At 53.0% G+C, this 19,330-nt stretch overlaps 1 protein-coding gene across 1 annotated transcript; it reads left to right on the forward strand.

The window, feature by feature from the left end:
• Positions 1 to 2,758: 2,758 nt before the first annotated feature.
• RSPO1 (R-spondin 1) lies at positions 2,759 to 17,439 on the forward strand. Its single transcript, XM_052638004.1, has 5 exons — positions 2,759 to 2,852; positions 13,610 to 13,801; positions 15,956 to 16,105; positions 16,377 to 16,565; positions 17,276 to 17,439. Exons 1-5 carry the CDS (start codon positions 2,759 to 2,761, stop codon positions 17,437 to 17,439), a joined length of 789 nt encoding a protein of 262 aa, XP_052493964.1.
• Positions 17,440 to 19,330: the final 1,891 nt, after the last annotated feature.

Consider the following 19,330-nt stretch of genomic DNA (forward strand, 5'->3'; position numbering starts at 1 on the left):
AGAGCCACTTTTCCAGTGGAATTCAGATCTGGAGCCTCCTCCCTGCTTCCCTGCTGAGATTGGTGGGGATACAGGTGGGAGTGGGTCTGAAGATCCTCCCTGGCAAAGGTTGGGTGAGCCTGGCAGGGACCAGACTGAAAGCTAAGACTGGGGAGGACTGAGGGGGAATTCAGAGGGAAGTAGAGGGTAGTGGAGGAAGGGGGCTAGCCTTTGCTGAGCCCTGAAGCCTGGCGTGCTGTAGTCCATGGGGTTGCAAAGAGGCGGACATGACTGAGCAGTGACGGAGCTGAACTCGGAAGCGCCTTGCCCTGCAGGCGCATGGAGTGCAGAGATGCATAGATCAGTTCTGCCCCAGGACCCCAGGCATACAGTGAGACCAAAGCCTCACAGACCCAGGATTTAACACCAGCTTTTTCCGGTGTAGTCTTCTTCAGTATTTGTCAGGTGGAAAGACTCAGGGCACCCTGAGAATGTATCTGCCAGGGTTCTCAGACCTTAGTGTGAGAAAGGCCAGCATTAGAGGTTAGCCATATCACTCTGAGTGATCCCTGGGGCCAAGGCAATCAACCATAAAGATAAATGCAAATATGGAAACTGCATCATTGTGCTCAGTGTTACGATTGGTATCCAGATGGTATGAAAACTGTCTTTTTGCTTTTTAGATGACCATTGGAATGTAGACACAAAATATAGTCTTGGTGGAAGAAATTGCAACATTTATTGAGTTCTAGTGTGCCAGGCACCATTCTAAGCAGTTTCATATATTAACTCATTTAAGCTATAAAAAGAACCACCACTCTCCTGTTGATAAAGAAACTGAGGCTCAAACCAGCTAAGTAACTAGGATAAGGTAATAGCTAATAAGTAGCAGAGGCAACATTCAAAGCCAGGCAGCCTGACTCTGATGTTTATGCCCTTAACCATTGTGGTCAATGGCCAGCCTCTGGGACTGGGGGCTGAAGACCCCAGTTTGATACACTCAGCCAGATGTCTGTAATCTGTGGGTGATGGAAGAGTGTGGTGGGGGCTGGGGCAGATGGGAAGGTTCTGGCAGGTCACACAGGGAGTACTGGAGGGGCAGGTGGGGGCTGGCAGCTGACGGGGCACTTGGGGGTGGCTGGGGGCATCTCCACAGGCTCTGGCCACGGCTCCAGGTGGGATCCATCAGTCTCGTGTAAACACTTCTCACAGGCAGCTTAACCACTTGAGTGTGTCTGGCCTTCAAAGCCAGTGGGAGAGACCGAGGAGGGGTTGCTGAACTCCCTCGTGGGATAATGATTTATCTCCCATGCAGGTGGGCTCCCTGGGGCCTCCCTGGAGGCGAAGGGGGAAAGACTGGGACAGGGTTGGGAAGGGCACTTTCACTCAAGTGTTTCAACTTTCTCATTAGTTAGGCTGAAACGCAGACAACTCTCAGAGCAAACCTGTGAAGCAGGCATATTTATCCCCATTTCATAGATGGGGAAACAGAGAGGCTAAGGGATTCTTTCAAGGCATCTTAACCAGCCAGTGGGAGAGCGATGCTTCCCTGGCGTCTCCAAAGCTTCCTGAAGACTCGCTGTTTCCTCCCGTCCCTGCCTGAGTATGGGTGCGTGTGCAGCAAGCGTGTGGGCCAGCGCATGTGCAGGCCACGTTGTGAAAGTGTGAAGCAAGCTGGGAGTGGGAAGGGGGCTTTCATCTCTTGACTCCCAGGTTGGGCTCCAACTTCCCTGACACATTTCACTGGGGAGGGACCGGTTCCCCCTGCCCCCATCACCCGGGCCAGCGGGTCCAGAGACCTGGCTCTCGCTGGGCTGGGGGATTATCCCCATTCTCTGTGTCTCTGGCCAGGGCGGGCATCGCTGCCTCTTTTATCCTCTCACAAAGGCCAGGCCCGCCGGGCCTGCTGTGTCAGAGTTTCTGTGGCTGGGGGAAGCCTTACTTCCTTTGCTCCCGCCAAGCCCAGAGGGCCACGCCGGGTCTGCCAGCTTGTCGGGGACCACTGCTCTAGCTCCAGACAGGTGAAAGGCACAGGGGTGACTCAGCACCAGGGAGAGAAGGCGGACGGGTCACTTGCCGAAGGACAGAGAGAGTTGCTTGTTAAGAGTCATGATTTTACTGCAGCATGAAGTCTGTAGGCTAGACCTAATAAAGGACTTCCAGCTAGAGATGGCTCACTTTGGGCAGGGCAAAAGCCAGGCAGCTGGTTTCCAGTGATCCACAAGTTTGATTTGAGTGTCCACCATATTCCAACTACTTGGGTAGCCAACTCTCATCCCACATCAGGGACTCTTGCAAGATAGGAAAAGAAGCCAATCTCTACTACAGGGGTGCCAGGTGGGTAACTTGTAACATTCAGACATTCTGAGTTGTCTCCCGGGTAATGCACCACATGGGAGGGCAAGAGGCCCGGGTTGGGGGGGGGCGGGGCCCAGTGGTACTCTAGGATTAACCCTTCTCTCTCCTGCCCCAACAGGTTGGTGTTTGGAGGTGTCCCGACTGAAGTGACAAAGAGTTCTCCCCATGTGACACCCCGAGGTGCCTTTGAGGAAAGCTCTCTGGGTCTCTTTATGGGCTGATGGAGAAGTAGGCTCCCCACACCCTCTCTGTCCCCAGCTGAGATTATGGTGGATTTGGAATACAGGGCAGATTTGGGATACAGTCCAGGCCTGGACATCCTGCTGCTGACCCAGCCCCGGAGGTGTTAGCAAGAGCCCTGCACCGTCCACCCCCGCAGAGACCACCCCTCCTACCAGGGGCCTGGAGCCGGCGAGTGACTATGCGGCTTGGACTGTGTGTGGTGGCCTTGGTTCTGAGCTGGATGCATTTGGCCGCTGGCAGCCGGGGGATCAAGGGGAAGAGACAGAGGCGGAGTGAGTAACGGATGGGGCTGGACCGCAGTGGCCCTTGGGAGTGGTGGTGGGGAGGGCACTGTCTGGGGACTGCGACCTTCGGCTGTTTCATCCTGTGATGTCCATTGCAGATTTCTGCTTTGTCTATTACAGCTATGTACGTCACTCAGTAGATAATCCAGTTTGTGGATTAATTTATTGAGATTACCCATCCTGTAGATAACTCACTTTGTCTGTTTTCCCTTTTGTAGATGCTGTTTTCTAGATTAACCCCTCTCCTGTGAGGATCCAGTTTGTGGATTATGCCCTTTGATATCACACCGGCTTTGTGTGGTATCCATGGAGATGCTTCCCAGCCCGGTCCCCCTGGGGTGCTCAGTGTCCCCCAGGAGTTCAGGGTTCCTTTCATTTGGTGGTCTGAATACAGCCCTCAACTCCTTGGGGGCCAGGAAACCCACATGGACAGGCAGTGGGCGACATGCTCCCCTGCCCAGGTCGTGGGGAAGGGACAGTGGGGCAGAGTATTCATGGGCCTGTCCACCACTGTGGTTTTTAACCCTGCTCAGTGGGATTCAGGAAGCTGCACTGAGGGGTGACGGGGAGGCAGTGGGCAGAAGGCTGGCCCAACCACCCTTCAAACCAGAGCAGCTTCACTCTTCCTTGCTCTCAGGAAGCTTCCACATAAGGTGTCATTGGAAGAAAAGGGCTCTCACAGCCTTAAAAAAAAAAAAAAAAAAAAATCCCATCATCGTACAAATAGGAAAACTGAAGCTAAGAAAAGGGGACAGACGACAGTCTAAAAGACACACAGTCAGTGTTGGAACCCAGGTCTCCTGGTTTCTGTGAGCCCAGCCTTCTTGAAAACAGAGCCTGATGGAGTATTTACCTGTCCTCACCATTCTCACTGTCTCTCCTAGGATCCTATCCTAGGCCGTCCTGAGAGCAGGTACCCTATCCTTCCCTCGATGCCTTCAGGGATGGCGATTCAGGACATGCCGTCATGTCATGGGAGTGGCCCCTGGGTATGTGGTCGAGGCCCGACTCAAGTCTGTCTGTCTCTCAGAGTCCCCTGGAAGTGATGTCACGCCCCAAGACGGGCAGCTCCTCTCAAGTCTAGCCCCACCACCTCTTGCTTCACTTCTGAGGCCTTCAGACCAAGGCCCACCAGGAAGGGTTGAAAAGCAATGGAGTTCTGTCAGGTCTCCACGGGAGTGGCCAAGGCCAGAATCCAACCCAGAGAGAGAAGCTCAGAGAACTGGTGAAGCTGAAAATCCCTGGCTTAACAAACAATTAGAGACAGTTAGGTTTAATCAGCAGCGAGGCCTTGATTTTCCTCCCTTCTCATCTGTTGCGGCCAGTATTTTGGTCTCCACTGGCCAGATGCGGTTTAGCAATTTATAATCAGTCTCCTCTATTTCCGAGAGGAGAGAGAAAACGAGAGAGGCCACTCACCATCATGTGACGTGCATTAACGGCCACACTTCCGCTGCTGAGCCACACACTCACCTACACCAGAGGGTCAGGAGACCTGGGTTCATCATCTTTTGTACTTAGGAAAAAAAAAAAGTACTGGCCTGGCCATCAGAATGGGCCGATCCCAGCAGCAGCCAATCAAATGCAGCCATTGTGATGTTTCCACTTTTGATACAGCCACATCCCACAGCCTGGATAGCACGTAGCCCAGCGTTTATTACCAAGCGGTGTGAGTGACAGACATTCTTAATGGTGAGATGCAAGGACAGGGAGAGAGGTGGGTAAGACTCAGGGTGCAGTGGGGGTCCAAAATGGACAGAGGCTCAGAGAAAGGTAACTCTTCTCCCTTTTCTTTAAATTAACTTTTATTGGAGCATAGTCGATCTACGATGTTGTAAGCTTCCGTTGCACAGAGAAGGGCACCAACCACATGTATACACAGATCCACTCTCTTCCAGATTCTTTTCCCATACAGGTCACCGCAGAGCACCGAGTGGGGTTCCCTATGCTATAGAGCAGGTCAGCACTAGTTATCTATGCTAAATACAGTAGTGTGCATACGTCAGTCCCAATCTCCCAGTTTACCCCTCTCCCCACTGTCCCTCTTGGTAACCGTACGTTTGTTTTCTACATCTGTGACTCTATTTCTGTTTTGTAAATAAGTTCATTTGTACCATGGTTTTAGCTTCCACATATAAGTGATATCACATGATATTTGCCTTTCTCTGGACTCGCCTTTTTCGGCTCCTTCTCACTGCCCCGTCCTTCATCTGAAGCCTTCACCTCCTCCCCCAGAAAAGGGTCTGTAGAGCCTCTCTTCCTTGGCCGAAGCCTCATTCATTCCTCTCTTCATTAATTTCTATTGGAGTATAGTTGCTTTACAACGTTGTGTTAGTCTCTGCTACACAGCGAAGTGAATCGGTTATGTGAATACACATATCCCCTCCTTTTTAGACGTCTTTCCCATCTGGGTCACCACGAGCACTGAGTAGAGTTTGCTGTGGTGTAAAGTAGGTTCTCGCTAGCTATGCATTTTGTATGTAGTCATGTATATGTCTTGGGCCCTTCCTCATGCATCCGTTTCAAACCCACAGATCCTGGTCCTGGGTGCAGAGATGGATCTTGGAGCACCCACCGGTGATGGGGAGGAGACAGTTTCAACCTAGTGTAGGGAATGCCGAGGGGAACCAGGAGGGCTTTGGGGGCCCCAAGAGTGACTCTTGAGATGTAATTTTAAAGATGAGATAGTAAGGACTCTGCCTGCAATGTGGGAGACCTGGGTTTGATTCCTGGGTTGGGAAGATCCCCTGAAGGAGGGCATTCCAACCCACTCCGGTATTCTTGCCTGGAGAATCCCCATGGACAGAGGAGCCCAGTGGGCTACAGTCCACAGGGTCGCAGAGAGTCGGACATGACTGAGGGCTCAGCACAGCACAGGTGATCTGCAGGCCATGGAGTGGGGGTGGGGGAGGGGGAAGGGGAACCCAGGCAGGGGACCAGCATGTCCAAAGGTGAGGAGCTAGGGTGAGGCACAGACTGCGCAGGAAATGGAGTGCAGCTGGGGGAGAGCCGGAGAAGTGGTTTCTGGGTGCAGTTCTCGGGAGCCCTGGGCTTTTCACTGGAACTGCTCTGCTCCTTTTGCTTTATACACGGAGGCTCTTTCCTACTGTAAAGAAGGGTTGTGCTCTTAAAGAGCCAAACACCCATGAGGGTAGAGCTGCCAGGAGCTGAGGGAGCTCTGGGGGTGATGCTGCAGAAATGGGCAGAGGTCAGAGGTTGGAGCCCTTGGTAGCTGCCAGACTGGGAGTTGGCCGTTGACCCTGACTTGAGCTTCGGGTAATGAGGACATCCCCTTAGAGGTTTGAATCAGAGGAGTAGCACTTGATCCAGCTGTAGTGGGGCGTGAGGGGAGGGAGCTTGTGCGGGAGACCAACAGACCAGTTAAAGGCATTTGGACCCAGGTGAGAAAAAAGTGCAGGGAAACTTAGTTCACAGTTAAGTTGAAAAATGCCAGTCTTCCCAGGGGGGTGTGCCCAGGGTACCAGGGCACCAGGAATGGAGAGCATGTGGCCTCTGCCTGCTCAGTGAGGCCCTGGGTCCTGTCATCCCCGACCTCACTTCACCTCCACCCACGTAACTCAAGGGTCTCTAAGGAAACTAATTCCTCCAAGACTAGATACTACCCCTAAACCAAGGTCAGCCCTCCTCTGTGTCATGGAGCCCTCCCCTCCCGTGCCATTGATCCTCATCCAACCCCGCAGCCACTCATTTCCTGTCCCACTCCCCATACTTTATCGAACAGTAAGCTCTGTTCATATAGCCCCTTCCCTGAGCCCCTGTCTCACTCGCCTCATCCTCAGCCCTACATTTGGGAGAGTCTTATCCTTTTGTGGAGCCTCACTCCTTACTGGGCTCCCATTTAGAAACAAGGGAGGCTCCACTCTCCAAAAGTTCTTTCCAATGGGAGAAAAAGATATATAAGCTGATAAGAATGATACAAGGCAGTGTCTACTGTGATGGATTCAAGTACTGGGGGCAGGGAACACAGAGAAATACTCTATATCCAGATTTTACCAGGAGGCAAGATCAAGGGAGACTTCCTGGAGGAGGTGACTTTAGTTCTGAGGCTTGAAAGAGTTAGGCTTAGGAGGAGGCAGAGGGTGTTCCCGACAGAAGCACCAACTTGAGCAAGACACAGAGATGTGAAGTAGTGGGATGTATTCAGAGAAATAAAAATAGTTCCCTATTGCTTAGAGGTCGGAGAAGACAATGGCACCCCACTCCAGTACTCCTGCCTGGAAAATCCCATGGACGGAGAGGTAGTTTTAAGAGATGAAGTGGGTGGGATCAGCTCATGGAAGTTTTTAGGCCAGGTGGAAGTTCAGTTCAGTTCAGTTCAGTTGCTCAGTCGTGTCCGACTCTTTGCAACCTCATGAATCACACCACGCCAGGCCTCCCTGTCCATCACCAACTCCCGGAGTTCACTCAGACTCACGTCCATCGAGTCAGTGATGCCATCCAGCCATCTCATCCTCTGTCATCCCCTTCTCCTCCTGCCCCCAATCCCTCCCAGCATCAAAGTCTTTTCCAATGAGTCAACTCTTCGCATGAGGTGGCCAAAGTACTGGAGTTTCACCTTTAGCATCATTCCTTCCAAAGATCACCCAGGGCTTTAGAATGGACTGATTGGATCTCCTTGAAGTCCAAGGGACTCTCAAGTGTCTTCTCCAACACCACAGTTCAAAAGCATCAGTTCTTCGGTGGAAGAGCTGAGTCTTAATTCTGCAGCAGATAGGGAGCTATTGATGGGTTGTGGGCTTCCCTCGTAGCTCAGTTGGTAAAGAATCTGCCTGCAATTCAGGAGATCTGGGTCAGGAAGATCCCTTGGAGAAGGAAATGGCCACCCACTCCAGTATTCTTGCCTGGAGAATCCCATGGCAAGAGGACCCTGGCAGGCTACAGTCCATGGGCTCGCCAAGAGCTGGACACGATTTAGCGACTAAATCACCAACCACCAAGAGGCAGGGGCATGACACCATGAATCTGAGTTTTGGAAAGATCCCAAGATGAGGAATCTGGGGACTTGGAACAAGTGAAGTCTCTAGAGAAGAGGCGCTGTGGCCAGAAGCCGCTCTTCAGGGAGCGGGGCTGAGTCACCCTGGGGGGATGCCTGATTACAGAAAGATCAGCTTCAGAGGGCTTTGCACAGGGATGAAGGAGGCAAGAAGCAGCAGGGAATGGAAGAGACACAGCCCTGACTTCCTGGCTCAGTGCAGTGGGCTCCATGGAGTGCTTAGGAGGCAGGGGGCAGGGTGAGGTAGTGAGGAGTGGAGAGTACGGTGCGGGTAGGAAGAGCAGAACCTTAATGAGCGAGTTTTGTGAAGAAGTTGGAAGAAGGCCCCATGAGCTCTTTGAGCACCTTCCCCATCACTGAGCCCACCCATCCTCAACCAGGCTCCAGCCCTGCAAGGCAAGCCCCTTCCCATCATAGGCACAGAAGCCAGAGGGAGTGTGTCAAATTGTGAACCATGCCCTTCTGAGGTCCTTTCCTTGCCAGTTAGAATAAAGCTCTGTTTTCCATTTCACGGATGCACTAGGATGGTCGGGGCCTCAGAGCTTTTGCCCAGGCTGTTTCTCTGGTCTGTGCACCCTCTTCACCTAGCCTGCTTGGTAAGGGCATGTCCTCCAGTGTTCTTCCATTCCCCAAAATGTGCAGCCATCCCTAGGTGGGCATCTGTTGCTGTTCCTCCACGTCCCTAGCTCCTAGCAGTTCTGGACACATGTTAGGTGTGCAGTGAACGTCTGCGGAATAAATGAGCCTCGGTTTCTCCTGTTGAATCACCGTTGAATCATTATGTAACCTCTGCCACACCCAGCATCTCCTTGGACACCCCCTCTCTCCCAGCACACACAGCCCCCTGCCCTCTGGCTCTCCATCCCCTCACTGCTCATCTTTTTGCCTTGCTAAGCTGAGAACACTTTGATTCCCATCCCCCTGGATAAGTGTCCCTTTCCTCATTGAACTGCCCCTGCCCATCCTGGAGCCCCTCTCCTCCTTGCTCAGCACTCCTTCTCTTTCCTGAACCCCCAAACCTCATGGAGCTCAGCTTCTAGACCCCTGTCCCTGACCCCAGTCTCAAGCCTCAAGGCTGGTCTTACTGGCTGAGTTCTGTCTTGACCTTCTCATATCCTTGGGTCTTCACTCCATCACTCCCTGCCTCTGTCTTGCTCACAGTCCCCGCTCCCTTCTCCTCACTTTATCCCTCACCTCCATCCCCTCCACTAACTGTTCAGCCCCCTGTGGTTGGGCCTGCATCCCACCACTCCACCAGAAATGCCCTTCTTGAGGTCACCCAATCTCCTTTTGGTGCATGTGTTGTAGGGTTCCCCAGAGGTCCCAGCCCTGGTCCCCAAGATCTCACCCTCTTCCACTCGGTTTCCATCTCCCACCCCAATGTCCTCCCATCTCCCCAACAACTCCTTCTCAGCTTCTTTCCAGGCCCTTCCTCTGCTTGTGTTTTGAATGTGAGTATTGCCCAGGCCTCAGCTCTTGATCCTCTTCTCAAGCTGCACCCCTTCTTCCCCAGGATGCTTTCCCCTCCCACAGATTTAATCCCCACAACAGCTCCTCAGGGAGATCCATGCTCCCTCTTTCCACAGCCTGCCTCTTAAACGAGATGGTTCTCCATCTTCACCTTCCTTTACTCCTTAACCACTGACGTCCACTCTCCACCTCAACCAGGGATGCCAACAGCCTGTTTGTGGCTGGGTCCTTACATGACATCTCAGTAGCACCTGGCATTGGGCTCCCCTCTCCTCCCTTGAGTGTCCTCTTCTCTCGACTTGCATGATGCAACATGCTTCTGAGTGTCCCTACCTGTCTGAGTGCTCCTCCTCGATCTCTTAGCTGACCCTTCTTCTTCTGTCCTTTTATTCAGTGTCTAATGCCTCTCCTCACTGTCTGCTCCCACTTCCCTAGCCATCTCATAGACCTCCAGGCCTTTGATGACTGTTTCGTATTAAGGACTCCACATGTCAGTCTCCAGCCAAAATGTTTCTCTTGAGTTCCAGACCTACAGGTTCCGCTGCCTACAAGACACCTTCCCAGGGGCATGCCACAAGAACCACAAACTCAACCCAACCCGTCATTTCCTCCACTCAAATCCGCTCCTCCTCCTGTGGGCCCTCTCTTGGCGAAGGGCCAGCGGCTATCCCGTCACCCAAGCCTGACCCCTGGGCATCATACTTGACCTGTGCTTTCCTGCAGCCCTCACCCCCATGTCCAGTCCCTCACCTAGCCTCCTCGATTCTACCGCCTGAATATCTATCTTACGTGCATCTGTACCCTTCCCCCGTCCATCTTCCTGGTTCAGCTCCATCTCTTGGAACCTGGAAGTCCCCCTCCCTCCAGGTTTGCCATCTGTGCAATGCATTCTCCACACTACAGAGGGGCCTTTCTAAAATGCAGCCCTGGCCGTGTCTCCTGTTTTAAGGCCCCCGGGACTCCTTGTGGCCTTTGGAATAATGTCTGTGCTCCTTTTTTACAGACTCAGGCCTTTCCTCCTCTGCCCCCTGCTTCCCTCTGTACTCACTCCACGCACCAGCCATACTGAATGAATTTCAGATGCCCCATGGGCCGCACTTTGTCTTACGTGTCACTGAGACCTCTGCAGGGAAATGCACACAGAGATTTGCTGCTGGTTGAGCGGGAGGCGGACAGCAGGATTCTAAGAAGGCCCTTTGCAAATGTGCCCTTCACTAAAGTGAAAAGGGAGGAATATGTGAGTTATGGGAATGTAACCACAGACACCCACAAATGGGACACCTGGGTGACTTTGGTTCTTGTTGTTGTGGTTCAGTTTCTCATTTGTGTCTGACCCTGTGACCCCATAGACTGCAGCACGCCAGGCTTCCCTGTCCTTCACCATCTCCCAGAGCGTGCTCAAACTCATGTCCACTGAGTCGGAGATGCCATCCAACCATCTCCTTCTCTGCCATCCCCTTCTCCTCCTGCCTTCAATCTCTTTTAGGATCAGGGCAAGCCAAAAACCTGGAGGGAGCCTTCATTTCAGCCATGAATGGAATCAAATCCTTGAGTCATAGACAACTTAATAGCATTGGAGTGGAAGTGGTGCCTAAAATCTACAGTGACTTATTCATTTGGCATATAGCTGAATAACAGCCCAAAGCAGAAAACCAGTCCCAAGCAGGCTCCCTCATAACCACGTGAGCAGTCCTTTCCTCTTACCACGACCCAACTAACAAGAGTGATATTAAGTTTTAAATTTGTTGGTTGGCTAAATGGTAACATCGACTCTATATAAGTAAGTTCTCAATCTGAAAAATCAGTCTGGCCAAACTGGTGACAGTTTCCCTGTCACCCCTGGTTCTCATGAACTTTTTCCTCACTGCCTGGAACACATACTGGCTGTGAAGCCTTGTTCAACTAATTCAACCTCTCTTATTTCTTCATCTGTGAAAAAGAGGGGGAAAAAAGAGTAGTATCCCCCACTGCATGGGTTTTAAGGATCAAATGATACTTGTAAAGCACTGGGAGCAGTGCTTGCCACGGGATAAGTGTTCAACCTTTAGGAGTAAGCTACGGAGGTTATGGTTAAGATTTTGTTGTTGCTTATCATTATTGTGTTTGCTATTCCCCCTCTCTCCTCTGCTCACCTTTCTCTTACTCATTCTCCTGTTATGAAATCAAGGATCATCCCTGAAGCCAGAGCTCTTCCCCACAGCCCTCCAGAGCAAGCATCCTCATCTCTCTCTTTAGGTGGTGGGAAGGGAGGCCCACAGGATGCAGAGTTTCGCCCAGGGTCACAGGCCAGGCATTTGACTTCAGGTCCAACCAGCTACGTCTACGCCATGGGTCCTCCATTGCTGCACGGTCTTCTGCGATCTCTGCTCTGATTCCCCTGGTTCTCTCCTCCAGCCTGTACACAGCTCCTCACTGCCTTGTTCTTCTTTTAATGACTGGTCCCACCCATCCCCTAAGCCAGAACCCCGGCAAGTACCCCAGCCTCTGATTGGTCACAATGGCCATACTGATTGTATTTCCTGAGTATCTCTCAAATAATTTTCTCTCCGTCTCCACTGAACAGAACTTTGTTTAAGACTTTTCCATCTTTCTCACCCGGATGATCTGGTCAGCTTCCTCCCAAATGTTCCTCCAGTCTCTGGTCTCTTCCCAGGCTGCAGAGGACACTTCCCAGCCTGTAAATCAGACCAGACCTTGCTCCTGCTTAAAACTTGCTGATGACTTCTTTATTTCATCAATTCTGAGAAAGGTCCCCCTAAAACATTGTGAAACAAGGGTTCTGTGGCCAAAATGTCTTGGAAGTGCAGCTGTCTCCCTCTTAGAAAGTTACTTAAAGTCATAGAAGCATAATGAAATGAATTGAAACGTTAATCACTCCCAGTCGTGTTCGACTCTTTGTGATCCCATGGACCATAGCCAGCCAGTGCCCTCTGTCCATGGGATTCTCCAGGCAAGAATACTGGAGTGAGTTGCCATTCCCTTCTCCAGGGGATCCACAAAGGCTGCAAAAAGCCCTGGAGTAGAAAATCCAGTTTAGACTTGTTGGACATGGTGGTTCTCAGATATATTCTCAGATATATCTAAAGCAATGGCCTTTTTTCCACATCTTCCTATGAACATTTAGGGGAATCCTGTTCCAAGGAATATTCTTTGGAAAATGCTGCAAGATAGAATTCAAGTCCATCGTCATGACATAAAAGGTGCTTAAAGATAGGACTACTTATCTTCCCCCACTCCCCTCCCCACCTCTCCTGTACCCCCAATCTTCCTCAACTTCCTTCAGGTCGCTTTACACCTCTGTGGTCTTGCCCCTAGAGGGCCCTAGTCTCTACTTCCCGATGGACAAATTATTATTCATTCTTGAAGAGTTCACCCAAATGGCCCCTCGTCTGTGACTCCTTCCTTCGTTCTGGATTCTCTTGATCCTCGTGGCTGCCAGCTTGTGCCCATTTGCAGGCACTGTCTGTACCCTGGAGAGACCAGTCCAGGATAGCCAGGGGTCTTTGCGTCCATGTCCTTAGCACTTGCACTGCTTGTGGTACCTGGGCAGGGCCAAGTGAGTGTTGGTTGAACAAGTGAAGGAGGAAACGAGATCGTAGGTCTGAAACTCAACCCTGGGGTTGGGGACCTCACTGGCTCAAAGGATGGTTCCAACCTCAGCACCTTTGACATCTGGACCAGATTGCTGTTGTGGGGGCTGCCCCATACATTGTAGGATGTTTAGCAGCATCCCTGGCCTCTGTCCCCTAGAGGCCACTAGAAACCCCCTCCCCAGTGTGATCATCAAAAGGCTTCCAGACTTTGCCAAAAGTCCCCTGAGTAGCAGACTCATCTCTGGTTGAGACCACTGTTCTAGACATAGCTTATTCCAGTTGTCTTCCTGTCTCTGGGTTGGTGGCCTTTTTCTCATTATCCCTCTTGTCCTTAAAATTTTCTCAGGGCTGTGTAAATTCCAGGCTTCAGCACCTTCTCTGAGGATGGTGGAGCAAGTCTGGGGGGTGAGCCTGCATGGCTCCTGGAGCTAAGGGGGCATTTAGGGTGGATGGCAGCTCTTGCTGTGCTAGTTCCCTTGAAAGCAGATGGCTGGGAAGGTTTATAAAGGGGCCTTGCAGAGAGCTGCCAGCCTGGCCTGCACTTTCTGAGAAGCACATTCATTCTGTAGGCTGAAACTCCTATCTACTCACTCTCCATCCTTGTGGGAGCCTGGGAAAGATGGAGGCCTCTCCCACAGCTGCCTCTCACCCTTGCTCCATCCTTGCAGTCAGTGCCGACGGAAGCCAGGCCTGTGCCAAAGGCTGTGAGCTCTGCTCGGAGGTCAACGGCTGCCTCAAGTGCTCGCCCAAGCTGTTCATCCTGCTGGAGAGGAACGACATCCGCCAAGTGGGCGTCTGCTTGCCATCCTGCCCACCTGGATATTTTGATGCCCGCAACCCTGACATGAACAAGTGCATCAGTGAGTGTGGGCAGGGCTGGGGAAGGGTGCTGGAAACTCTGGATATGGGGCGGGGGTGCTTTGAACTGTTGATGTGCTGCAAAAGGGGTGGAGGAGATATTGAGGAGGGGAGTTCCTGATTCCAATATCCAACTGCTGGCCAGACATCTCCCCAGACATCCCACCCACATTTCCAGCCCATAACGTAGCCGCATCTCCTCCCTCCAAACCTGCACTGACTTGTGTTCCCATGGGTGACTCTCAGTGTCCCAACCCATCACCCAAGGCACAGACCTAAGAGCCAGCCTCTCATCTATGCCCCCACCTTAGCCATTCGATAACCAAATTGTGCCTCCTCCAGCTCCTTTCCATCCTCACTGCCATTGTCTCATCCAGGTTCCCATCCCCTCTCTCCTGCAATAACCTCCATCTGTCCCCCAACCCTCATCTGGTTCCCTTCGACCCTCCCTCTGCCCTGCAGCCAGAAAGACGCTTCTGAGACATATAACCTAAAAAAAAATCGGGGCTGGCTCCACTGACTGCACAGAAATTCAAGCCCTGGTCAGCCTTCTCTCCCCATCCTCCCCACCTCCCATCTCACTCTGCTCTGCTCTCTCACATCAGCTACAGTTTCACGTGCTCCGAAGCACGGGCTGTCACACTTCCCTCTCAGCAGGGGGCCACGCGGTGAACCCTCTCTGGTAAACAATGCCAGTGACCCTCTCATTTTGTTCAGAGCCTTGGAGTTTAGCATGCATTTCCAGACCTTCTATCGGTTCAGCCACACAGGCACCTTGGGAGGGAGACAGACCTAAGTGATGGTACCCTTTTCATAGCTGATAAGATCAAGGTCCCAGGGAAATGCCTGAGGGGAGTTCAGAACTTGGGTTCTAAATCCCAACTCTGCTGTTTATTCATTGTGTGACCTTGGGCAAGTCACAGCCTCTCCAAACCTCATCTTCAAAATGTGGGTGTTCGTTTTTACCCCCAGGATTGTTGTGAGAGGCATATGTCAGCCCTCAGTGTCTGGCCCAAAACAAACGGAGCGGCTCTTCTTACCTTTTGTTTGTGTTTTGCCTGCCACCAAACCCAGGACTCAGAGGCCAGGAGGCACAGAGGAGGGTGGGGTGGGGTGGGGAGCTTATAATGATGGAGGTGGGACCCCAGGACTGCCCTCTCGGTCCTCGAGGATCTGGGTAGGGCATTCCTCGCTCTGCCTGCTCCTGGGAAACTGGCAGCCCAGACTTCAGGGGCGGGGACTAGTAGGAAGTCAGCTCCGCCCACAGTCCGGGAGGGGCAAGATTGTGAAAGACCCCTCTGGCTTCCAGCCTAGCCCAGCCACCCTCTCCTTCCACCTCCCAGCAGGAGGGAGAGCTGGCAGGAGGGCATCAGGGAGGGACCCAGGACTCTGACCAAGGTGGTTCCTGGAACTCGACCTTGCAGAGGCAAAGGAATTTGCCCTGGGATGGCTCCCCATCCTCCAGGCAGATTCTTTTTTCCCTGGGCAGGAGGAGAACCAGGCTTTGGGGTGCTGTGGATGCCCAGCAGTAGGGGAAGAGGAAACCACACAGCCACTCTCAGGGTGTCATTGTATCCCTCAGTTTGGCTCTGATTAGGTGGTCCTTGGGAGAAGGCTATGGCACCCCACTCCAGTACTCTTGCCTGGAGAATCCCATGGACGGAGGAGCCTGGTGGGCTGCAGTCCATGGCAACCCACTCCAGTGTTCTTGCCTGGAGAATCCCAGGGAAGGGGGAGCCTGGTGAGTTGCCGTCTATGGGGTCGCACAGAGTTGGACACGGCTAAAGCGACTTAGCAGCAGCAGCAGCAGGTGGTCCTTGGGGTGCCCTGAGATACTGGGACCCTCCTCTCGCCCCACTAATCTCCTGTGCTTTGAATCTAGCTCTCTTGGGCCTCCCCTTGGGTTCCCGGGCCTGGAGCAGGTGCTGGGTTGGGCAGGTGGTGCGTGGGGAGAGTCCCAGCGGCCCTCAGGAGGGGCTGTGTTGGCCTCCTCTCTCCCCGCCCCTTGCTTTCCTTTCTTTCTCCCAAGACTCCACTGCGGCAGCGGCCGCTCCAGGCCGCTGTCCTGCCCTGTGTGGGTGGGCGGGCACGGGACGAGGGGAGGGTCTGTCTGGGGCTGAGCCAGAGCCCCACCGCCGGCCTGGCCCTCCCCTCAGAATGCAAGATTGAGCACTGCGAGGCCTGCTTCAGCCACAGCTTCTGCACCCAGTGTCAGGAGAGCCTGTACCTGCACAAAGGCCGCTGCTACCCCGCCTGTCCCGAGGGCTCTGCGCCTGCAGACGGCACCATGGAGTGCAGCAGCCCGGGTAAGCCGGCAGGGTCCGGGCCGAGAAGGGGCGGGCCGCGTGGGTGGCTGCAGGCTCCCACGGAGAGCGTGGGCTGGGCTCCGCGCAGAGAAAGCTCATGACGACCACCCCCTGAGTTTCTCTGGGGACTTCTATGCTCTCTGGACTTTAAGGATGCCTCTGGCCCGGGGCTGAGGCCGAGACCAGGTGGAAGAGGCTCCCTGGGGGGCACCTGGGGCCAGGTGAGGAGCCGTGACCCCTTCCTCCCCTTGCTTTCCTCCCCTCCCGCCAGCACAATGTGAAATGAGTGAGTGGTCTCTGTGGGGGCCTTGCTCCAAGAAGAAGAAGCTCTGCGGCTTCCGGAGGGGCTTGGAGGAGCGGACGCGGAGGGTGCTCCATGCCCCAGGGGGAGACCACGCCGTCTGCTCAGACACCAAGGAGACGCGGAGGTGCACAGTGCGGAGGACACCCTGCCCCGAGGGTGAGCTGCGGCCTGGGGGTCAGCGGTCAGCACAGCTGAGGGAGGTCTGATGACCTCTGTTTCCTACCTGTGACCCAGAAGAGGGCTCAGGCCAGGGCCAGATGGGGCACCCTCAACTCAGGACCCCATGCTGTGCAAACCCGTGCCAGGCAGACAGTGATCCACGCAGCTGCGTGGGATGGCGGGAAGCTTCTGTGGTCCTATCCCTCCCCATTGCTTCTGATTCAGGGGATGCTGGCACTGGGGTCCCTTAGAAGGGGAGCTTGGAAGGGGGGTGTGAAGGCCCAGAGGGGGGCAGTGATTTGGCCAAGGTCAAACAGCCCGCAGGTGGCAATGATGTGGCAGTGGTGTGGGATGGAGGAGTGGGGAGCCATCCTGCCTGTCCCCAGAGCTGCAGTGCCCTGCTGGGAGATGCCCTCGGGCCACTGGGATCCAAGGTCTGAGGAAACGTGAGGAAAGAGGAGGCGGTTTGGTTCAGGTGGAGAGTGAAAAGGCTCATGGGACCCCCTCTCAGTGCCCGTGTTGCAGAGCCCTGTCCGAGGAGGCCTGGAGGGCACCTGGACCACCTCTGGGCCTCCTCCCCACCCCGCCACCTACCCACCTCCGCCCAGCTTCCTGACCACATCCCTCCTCCCGCTCTTGGCCATGCCCAGGGCCTCCTGCTGTGTCAGGACGCCCTTTGTTGACTCTTCCTGCTGTTGGGGTTCCAGGGCAGAAGAGGAGGAAGGGCAGCCAGGGCAGGCGGGAGAACGCCAACAGGAACCCCAGCCGCAAGGAGAGCAAGGAGGCGGGCACCGGCGCTCGGAGACGCAAGGGCCAGCAGCAGCAACAGCAAGGGACAGTGGGGCCGGTCACCTCCGCGGGGCCCACCTAGGGACCCTATTCAGCCTCCCGGTCCATGCAGAAGGAGCCCAGTGCTGCTCTGTGTGATGAGAGCTTTACTGAACTTGAGCACTGGGGCCAATGCGTACACACCCTCTCCATACATACAGGAACACACAGACACGTGCACACAGACCCCCATGTCCAAACAGGTAACTGACATACATGCAAACATGTGTGCATGCATGCGCGCATGCACACACACACATCGAAGCTACTGGAAGGCACTTCTGTCCCTTGGACATCACTGTGTGAGCAGGGTGGGGAAGCAGAGGGGTCGTCTCTGCCCCTCAGAGGGCCAAGAGGCACACACTTGGTTTGTGATGCAACCAGTGGACGCATCAGAGAGAATGTTGACCAGCGTCCAAGCCCAGACTCTGCAGAGTGGAACCTTCTGGAGGAGTTCATAGGACCAGCCTGCATGCAGACAGCAGCCAAAGCTTGAGAACTGTTCAGCATCTCCAGCTGTGTGACTTTATCCTTGGAGAGTACTGTTACACATTCATATCAGGGCTTTCCTGACTCTGAAAACTGCTTAAAGGTTTATTTCAAATTAAAAACGAAAACCAACTGACAACAGTAGCCACAGGTACTATGCTTCTTTTCAGGGTACAGGGTTTGGTGGAGTACGTAGGAGAGCAGGAAGAGATAGGGCTGGATTTTAAGAGACCCCTGCTGGCCTCCTCTATGGGGCGGGGGTGGGGTGGGGTGGGGTAATATGCGGGGAGGGAACCAGATTCTCTACATCTTTGTTATTCAGAGGGGGGCCTGTGGACCAGCACCAACATTATAAGCAGGCAGCTTGTTAGAAATGAGAATTTACAGGTTCCATTCCAGACCTGATGAACCAGAGCCTGCATTTTAACAAGGTTCCAGGTGACTGGCATGTACATTCAAGCCTGAGAATCACTGCTCTCATTCCCTCGAAGGATGGAATAGAGGTCTTGGCCAGCTTGCAGCAGGAAGGATCCTGATCAGCTCTCAAGGAAGACTTGGCATCTGGGAGAGGTAGAATCTATATCCTGAAGGGTTATCATGGCACTTTAGGGGGAGGGAGTGTCCAGGACCCTGAGATGGCTGGGGACCACTGGACCCCAGTGGTGGGGTAGATGGCAGAAGAGTGGGTGGAATCCTTTCTTGTCATTCTGAAGTGTCCACTGGCAGCCATCTGGTCACCAAGCTCTGGAAGGATGTTTGGTTTCCAGCGGGGAGCCAGACAGGGGCCTTGCTCTCGTGGAGCTTAGGGGTTGGTCGGGGGACAGGCATGAATCAAGTAATCCTTCCAATAAATGTGTAATTATAGATGGGTGTAGTTAAAGGCAGACAACCACTGAAACACACACATAGCTATGAAAGTAAATAAAAATAAAAGCTATCTCAGGGAAGTTTTTCAGAGGAGGTAACATTTGAGCTAAGCTCTGAAGGATAAAGAGGAGTTAACACAAAGACAAGGAAGGGTGTTTAGACCAGTGCTGTCTGATAGAAATACAATGTGAGCCACTTATCTAATTTAATACTTTTCTAGTAGCCACATTTAAAGAGTAAAAAGAAACAGGTGCAGTTCATTTTATCTTATATTTAACCAAATGTATGCAAGCTGTTGTCTTTTTAACATGTAATCAATATAAAAAAATTATTAGTGAGCTCTTTTACGTTCTTTTTTTTAAACTGTCTTCAACATTCTATGTATATACTTACCCTTTATAGCATATCAATTCAGACACAATTTTCTCCAGAAATACTTGGTATGTATTTAGGTTTAATAAAAATTCAAATTAAAGAGTAGATTCAGGACTTCCCTGGTTGTCCAGTGGTTGAGAATCTGCCTGCCAAAGCAGGGGATATGGTTTCAATCCCTGCTCCGGGAAGATCCCACGTGCCAT

Source organism: Budorcas taxicolor, chromosome 3, assembly GCF_023091745.1.
Source record: "Budorcas taxicolor isolate Tak-1 chromosome 3, Takin1.1, whole genome shotgun sequence".
Classification (NCBI taxonomy): domain Eukaryota; kingdom Metazoa; phylum Chordata; class Mammalia; order Artiodactyla; family Bovidae; genus Budorcas; species Budorcas taxicolor.

What these genes read in the sequence shown, in the direction of transcription:
- RSPO1 (XM_052638004.1), top strand. Translation starts at nt 2,759, where the DNA reads ATGCGGCTTGGACTGTGTGTGGTGGCCTTGGTTCTGAGCTGGATGCAT. An exon ending in CATGGAGTGCAGCAGCCCGG is followed by an intron (nt 16,106 to 16,376) that starts GTAAGCCGGCAG and finishes CCCTCCCGCCAG; the next exon opens with CACAATGTGAAATGAGTGAG. An exon ending in GAGGACACCCTGCCCCGAGG is followed by an intron (nt 16,566 to 17,275) that starts GTGAGCTGCGGC and finishes TTGGGGTTCCAG; the next exon opens with GGCAGAAGAGGAGGAAGGGC.